Source organism: Herpailurus yagouaroundi, unplaced genomic scaffold, assembly GCF_014898765.1.
Source record: "Herpailurus yagouaroundi ecotype Mexico unplaced genomic scaffold, PumYag 250, whole genome shotgun sequence".
In the NCBI taxonomy this organism is placed as follows: Eukaryota; Metazoa; Chordata; class Mammalia; order Carnivora; family Felidae; genus Herpailurus; species Herpailurus yagouaroundi.
Genome location: NW_024412467.1, coordinates 24901044 through 24908469, shown reverse-complemented (window position 1 = coordinate 24908469; position 7426 = coordinate 24901044). Strand labels below are relative to the sequence as shown.

Here is a 7426-nt window from a genome sequence, read left to right as displayed (position 1 = left end):
CCAGGCCGCCTTGATGAGCCCGCCGCCCGCCGCCGCCGCTCTGGAGACCACCTCGTCGTCTTCGTCGTCGTCCTCCGCCTCCTGTGCCTCCTCCTCCTCCGCCTCCAACTCGGCCAGCGCCTCCTCGGCAGCCTGCAAGAGCGCGGGCGGCGGCGGCGGTGGCGCGAGCGCGGGGAGCGGGGGCGCCAAGAAGGCGAGCTCGGGGCTGCGGCGGCCAGAGAAGCCTCCCTACTCGTACATCGCGCTCATCGTCATGGCCATACAGAGCTCGCCCAGCAAGCGCCTGACACTCAGCGAGATCTACCAGTTCCTGCAGGCGCGCTTTCCCTTCTTCCGCGGCGCCTACCAGGGCTGGAAGAACTCCGTGCGCCACAATCTCTCTCTCAACGAGTGTTTCATCAAGCTGCCCAAGGGCCTCGGGCGACCCGGCAAGGGTCACTACTGGACCATCGACCCAGCCAGTGAGTTCATGTTCGAGGAAGGCTCGTTCCGCCGCCGGCCGCGCGGCTTCAGGCGGAAATGCCAGGCGCTCAAGCCCATGTACCACCGCGTAGTGAGCGGCTTGGGCTTTGGGGCCTCACTGTTGCCGCAGGGCTTCGACTTCCAGGCGCCCCCATCGGCGCCGCTCGGTTGCCACGGGCAGGGTGGCTACGGCGGCCTCGACATGATGCCCGCGGGCTATGACGCAAGCACAGGCGCCCCGAGCCACGCGCACCCGCACCACCACCATCACCACCACGTCCCGCATATGTCGCCCAACCCGGGCTCCACCTACATGGCCAGTTGCCCTGTGCCCGCCGGGCCTGGGGGCGTCGGCGCGGCTGGGGGTGGCGGCGGAGGGGACTACGGCCCGGACAGCAGCAGCAGCCCAGTGCCCTCGTCCCCAGCAATGGCAAGCGCCATCGAGTGCCACTCTCCCTACACGAGCCCTGCGGCGCACTGGAGCTCGCCCGGCGCCTCGCCTTACCTCAAGCAGCCCCCCTCCCTGACTCCCAGCAGCAACCCCGCGGCCTCTGCAGGCCTGCATTCGAGCATGTCCTCCTACTCGCTGGAGCAGAGCTACCTGCACCAGAACGCCCGCGAGGACCTCTCAGGTAACGCAGTGAGCCGGTAGCGGCCCGCTGGCGGCGTCGCCTCTATCTAAGCTTTCGGGCTCCCAGGCTACTGCAACTTCCAGGGAGTCGCCGAAACCTAGGGGTCTGAAGGCACTGGGAGGAGCGGGTGCTGAGGGGAACGGGAACCTTATCCATCAGGGGGAGAGATTGAGGTCATACTGCCTTCTCTCATAGCTTTGGCCAAGAGCTGGGCCTCCAGAATTTGCACTGCCAAGAGGATGGTGCAAAGTCGCCTGCCTCCCTAGCGTCTCTGGGTGACCCTATGGACTGCAGGTCTCAAGTCTCAGGACCGACTTAGCTTAGAGAGAAAGAATGTTCTTGGGGGAGCCTGGCCAAAGAGCTGTATCTGCTTCCCTTTGTGTGTGACTGTGTTTAGTTTGTTTTGCTGTGCTTTCCTCCCAAAGTAAACGTCAGAAAGGGAGATGTTCTGTATCTTGAGGGTGTGGGTGGGGAGGGGTTGCAACTGGGCAGGAGTCGAGAGGAGGGGAAAGAGGGAAGGGCAGAGAAGAAAGCGGGGGGGGGGGGGGCAATGTGGGCCTCAGATCCTTCTGACCTAGGAAAGACTGGCCTCACCAAGGTTGGTGCTCTGTGTTGAGAGGTAAGGGGCTCCTCCCCACGTTGTTCCCCCCCCCCCCAAGAAATATTTGCCTCTTGGACTTCACTTGTGTTGCTGGTGTAAATTATGTTGGTTGAAGATTATGAAAATTTACTGACTTGCCAAAGGCAATGAAAGGTAGGAGGGGGAGAGATGGGGTGGAGGAGGTAATTTGAATATTTAGCCATATTTACGGGGACAGTGGAGATAAACTCTCTCACATTAACTAACCCCTCTGAAGCATCCACAGCCTGTGGATTAAAATCAGGCTAATTTGCCCATCAAATGGTGCTCTAGCTCACACTTACCTTTCACCCCATTTAGAAAATATGTCACAGGATGATGCATACATATACATGTTTGTGAATCAGTGTACCACAAGAGCTTCAAGGGACACGGAAAGCCCAGAAATGGGCAAAAAGATGGTTCCCTAGATGGTGAAATTTCCCAAATAGGCCTTTTAAATGCGGGTCTCAGAGGTTAACTAAACAAAGACAGTCTCGGCAGGACCACACGGGAGAGGATTTTAGCCTGACTTAACCCACTGAGAGCAGAGTCTTGTTCAATTTTTATGGGCATTTCAGCAAGCAACCAATACAGACGACCTTTCCCTCTCCCTCTTTTTTTAATCCCCTGGGACTGGCTGTCAATCACTGCTCACCCCAGGCCGGCGCCCACTCCCCCACTCTCCAGCCCACTTCTCCCCTCCCGCCCTGCCCGCTGCCCTCCTTGCTTTCTCCCTCTCCACACAGGCTCTACTCACTTTAAACCCAGATTCCGAGGTTTCGCAGCTGCAGTGAGACTACACGAAAAATTAAAAACAAAAGAACTCAAAAGAAAGAGGCTTATGATTCTTCTTTGAGACCACCTTCGCCCCACCCAGTACATCGGGGCACACGCACAAGTCCCAGAAATTCGGGGATCCGGAAACAGGACACTTGGAGAACGAAAACGGCGGAACCAAAGCACGCCGGCCTCCCGCAGCGACCTTCCCGGAGAGCCTTGCACGACCTTTGGGCAGAGCTTAGGGATGCTGCGGAGGCCATGGATTGGGCCAAAGCCTACGGGGACGCTTTGCTCCTTCCCTTGTCTTCTGGGTCCGGTCCCTTTCTTCTGTCCGCGCCCCCCCCCCCCGCCCTAGTTGGCAACCTCCAGTCGACAGGAGGTAGGGGCTCAGCAGGAGCAGGCTGGGTTCGAGGACGCCTGGTTAGGAGTGCGCCGCCCGCGGGGCCGCGGGCCACCGAGAGACTAGGGCCCAGCGAGGAGCCGGGAGGCCCAGCAGGGCAGAGACTGTGGGCCAAGAAGGTCTCCCCCAGCAGACGCACACGCGCGCGCGCGCGCGCGCGCGCACACACACACACACACAGCACACCCACCGGGGGCCGCGGTCCCACTCCAGACAGGGAGGCCAAGGCCCGCGTGCTCAGGGAGGCCCCGCAGTCCTCGTTAAGTACTGTGAGCCTTTCAAGATGGAGCTAGGGCTTTTATCCCCCACTGATCACATCAAAGAGCTGACGACGGCCTTCGGTCTTAAGGTATGACTTTAGCTCTGGGTCCCGCTATTTTGAGATCATAGAAGTGGCACCGAGAAGTGCTGTAACGTGATGGGTGAAGGCACCTGTGTGTAGAGAGCAACACGCACACACAGGAGCGCAAGGACCTATTGCTGCTTTACGAGAGCAGTGCGGCGCGCCGTTGGCGACAATAGATGTTACCGGGCAACAAACGTAGCCCAAGTCAGAGACCACTTAGCCTGGTGGCTCCGTAAGCCCTGGGATGCTGGCAGGCCAAGGCGTCGAGAGCAGGGCGCGAACGCTGCGGGCGGGCGAAAACGGTTTTAACGCACTTGAAAATCGAATCCGGCCAGGCACCAACGTGTGATTTATGGTGCCATAAGGCACGGGTATCTAGGAAAGACGCGGGTTAAGTGGTCTAATCCAGCCCGGTGCGGAAACAGACCCGATCCGGGAGAAGTCTGGGCCCCGGCGCGCTGCGGACACCGCGGGCCAGTGCGCCCCGGGGCCAGGAGGCGCCGAGAAAGCAAAAGCAAAAGTCGTCAGTGGGTTGGCGCCCAACGGCCGGGCTCAGGGCCTCGGCAGAGGAGCGGCCCCAGCGGAGAGGACTGAGAGCCGTCTCGGTCCTCTGCCATCCCGGAACTCTGTCAGGGGCTGCCCGCGCTGCCGGACGTCTGGGTCTGCAGCTGAGCGCTTATGGAAGGACATTCATTATCTGCTCCCTGGAGTCGGGCTTCTCTAGAGGAAGCCTGAGACTTTCAGGACCTACGATGACCTGCACTTTCCTTCCAGGCCCTTTGTCTTGCAAAGGGATTGTTTTCTGTCACCTCCTTTTGGGACAAAGAATAATCCCTGCTGTGACCTGCTACTCTGACTGGGCCACTTAGTTGGGAAATAAGACAGGAGGCTTGAAACTAGAAGTGGGAGCGACAGTGGCGTTTCTGGGGCAGGGGACTTGGCCTCTGCAGCTGGGGCTTTGGCAGCAAGGTCCAGGAGCCCTGCGTTTAAGGACCCCATCAGAGAGCGTGGGCCAAATGGTTCCCGTGTTGGTGCTCCCCCTGCGATTAAAGCTGTCGTGAGACTCCAGGAATAATAGGGGAATTCAGACACTCTACAACTCGGTTGAGAGGAAGATCGTGCTCTTTGCCGGTAACATCAAAACAAAACTTAGTGATGGCAGAGTCCTCCTCGGACTCAGTTTGAAACTTTGAGAAACTTCTGGAGATTGGGTTTGCTCTACCAGTTTTGTTACAATAGACAAAAGGACACATCAACCCCTTTCTTACCCTGAATCAAAATAAGGCATGAGTTAAGTTAAAATTTAAAAAGTGATATGTCCCATCCTCAGACTGTTTGTGAAGAGTTTTTCTTTTCTTTCGTCTTTCAGTGGGACTGCCTCGATACCAGCATCACTCTACCCCAGTGTGCGACAGAAAAGATTTTGTCCTCAACTTTAATGGCATTTCTTCTTTCCATCCCTCTGCAAGCGGGCCATATTATCACCATCACCACCACCAGAGCGTCTGCCAGGATATTAAGCCCTGTGTCATGTGAATGGGGGGAAGGAGGCCATGCCAAGGCCGCTCTCGGCTCTCTTCCTCCACAGGGCAGAAGTAACTGAGGTGGACTCCCACAATATGCACGGCGCTAGCTGTAAGTAGCACACCAGTCACTTAGCCAGAATCCCCAGGCCAGCGCTGTTCACGGATACTTGTCTACCATTGGTAGAAGGACAGCCCCTGGTAAAGTAATGCCCCTCATATGAATATGTGCAGGCTCCCAGTGAGGGGGAGAGCCAACTGAGAACTCAACTTCTTAGCAGAGATGGTAAAAAGTTACCACATGAAAAACATAAACATGTAACTCTGGGATCTTCATTACCTTCAGTAATCAGGGTCTGAAAAACGCAAGTTGTGTGTGTGTGTTTTTCTTTGTCTATGAAAATTTTTGTGCTTTTCAAAAAGGCAGTGCTAAGCACAAGACTTCAAGAAAGCCTCATCTTGTTGCCTAGCCAAGTAAGAGAGTTCTGTTTCACCAAACACTAAGTTTGGATACAGGTGCCAAAGAACATTATTAAGAAAGTATTTAGAAACAATGTGTCTAGTTTAAGAAAGTGGTTTTCAGTATTGTGACAATACAACGTTTTTTTACAAGGTTGTTTTCTACCACCATATTTTAAAGATATTTTTATGATTTTCGTGTATACTCACACTTTGCTTGTATTTTAAAAGAAGGATATATTTGCACTTATGTATACTTTTACAGTTTGCCAAACTATTTTGATGTAAAATTTTTTTCAATAAAATATATATAACAAATAGCTGTTTTAGGGATCTATTTCCTCCACTGGTGTCCTGGGATCACCAGGTTCTCTCCTCTGCCAGCCGGCAATGCAACTCTACACTGGGTTTTTTTTTTTTTTTTTCCAAGTTGTATAATTGACGTGGTGTGGGGTCTGTGCCTTGAGTAACACAGGCCAGGTTCTGATTGTGGGTCTTCTCAGGAGAGAAAGAGAAGAAGGAACTTCTTCTGTTCTTTCTTTCCTTCACCCTAGCTCTTTCTGGCTAAACCAAAACCAGAAGGTAAAAGGAACTTAAGAGAAAACCAGGCAAGATAATGAAAAGCAAGAGTCTGATTTGAGGAAACCAAGTTTCGTGCCCCTTTTGTTCTCTTTCCTGTGGCCAAGGAGAGTTTTGCCTTTCGCTCTTTGCTCTTCCGCACTAGCAGGCAGTGATGGGGCAGAGTGGAAAGTCACCATCTAGGGCTGGGCTGAGCCTGGGCTCCTGTGAGCTCAGTGGAGGCAAGAAAGGAGTGGTATCCAAAGAATAGGACCAGCTCCCCCTTTTCAAGTCACAGTTTTGTTCATTACATTTTATTGTGGGTGGTGGTCAGATCCTAAAGTGTCCAGAGGCGGATGGCTGTGGAGAGGTAATGGGCGTTCTGTGAGCATTCAATCTTTTAATTTCTTTGGAGAGTAACAGAAGCAGGTACTCATCCTCAAAAAAAGGTGTTCTGTGACTGCTGTCTGTCCCACCCCCAATTCAGAGCCTGGCCAACCCTGCTTAGCAGAAGCACTCTCAACCCCCACACATCTCTCCCCTTCCTCCCTTGTCCCCTATGCTCCCCCCTTTCTTTTAACAAGGGATCTCCTTCAGGGATTCCTTCAGAGCCCCTTTCCCTTGCTCCATGTCCCAAGGTTCCCCAATCATGAATGCTATAGGCAGAGCTGGTAAAGCTCTGGATTAAAAAGAGAGAAAATAGGCCAACTAGGCAGCAGGACTTGCTTTTTGTCAGCCCACCCTCCTCTGAACAGTCCTTCAAAGTCATGGGCAGTTTCAGTAACAGTCAATCTGAGCAGTATCAGAGAGGTTCTCAACCCATGATCAAGCTGAGGATTTTCCTTCCCAACTTGGGTCTGGTGTTTTGCTCTTAGTTTTGTTTTTGCTTTTGCTTTCGAAAACTCACCTTTGTTTCTCATGCCCTAAAAGGTCTTTCTCCCAGTCACCAGGCACTTAATACCACTCAGTAGATATCTCACACAGAAGGTTTTTGTATTCCAAGCAAATTTAAGTCCAAAGACAGTCTCATTAGTAAAACATCTTGTTTTCAAAAGTCTTAACCGTCTTCCTAATCCTTAGGTTTCCTTTCTATATTTTCCAAAATTAATCAGTGATTTAAACATGTCTTTTGTGTCTCCATTATCATATTTGCAGTTAAATAGGGCTTTTTTTCCCTTTTTATACTGAACTACACAAGGGCCTGCTATAAATTATGAAGTCAGTTTCAGAGTTTGCTCCGACCACAGTGCTGTGTTTACATTCCTTCCAAGGCAGCCGGCATGGTCGTAATTTATATCCTAAACACTTGAACGTAACTTGTTTATACAGAGAATGACAAGACCTCAAAGACAAAAACGCTGAGTCTCTCCAGGGTGACTGCTTTGGAAAGGCTAGCGCGCCCCCTAGTGGCACAAGGAGACCCAGGCACGCAATTATTCATGGTTGTTTCAAGCTGTGGAAGAACTTGACCCATTTTGTGCTGTTCCACATCCCTATAATGTGGAGATGTTGCTCCTATTTACAGATGTGTACTAGGTCATGGCTAGCAGGGTTAGACTTCCGTTTTCTGATTTCGGTTCATTTCGCTTTTTTTTTTTTTTTTTTAAAGTAAGCTCTACGCCTAATGTGGGGCTTGAACTCATG

General features: G+C 52.7%; 1 protein-coding gene across 1 annotated transcript; it reads left to right on the top strand.

Moving 5' to 3' along the window:
• The first annotated feature begins 6 nt into the window (after positions 1–6).
• Positions 7–5542, top strand: FOXF2 (forkhead box F2). Its single transcript, XM_040460341.1, has 2 exons — positions 7–1094; positions 4612–5542. The coding sequence occupies exons 1-2, from the start codon at positions 14–16 to the stop codon at positions 4776–4778; spliced, it is 1248 nt and encodes a 415-aa protein (XP_040316275.1). The 5' UTR covers positions 7–13; the 3' UTR covers positions 4779–5542.
• Positions 5543–7426: the final 1884 nt, after the last annotated feature.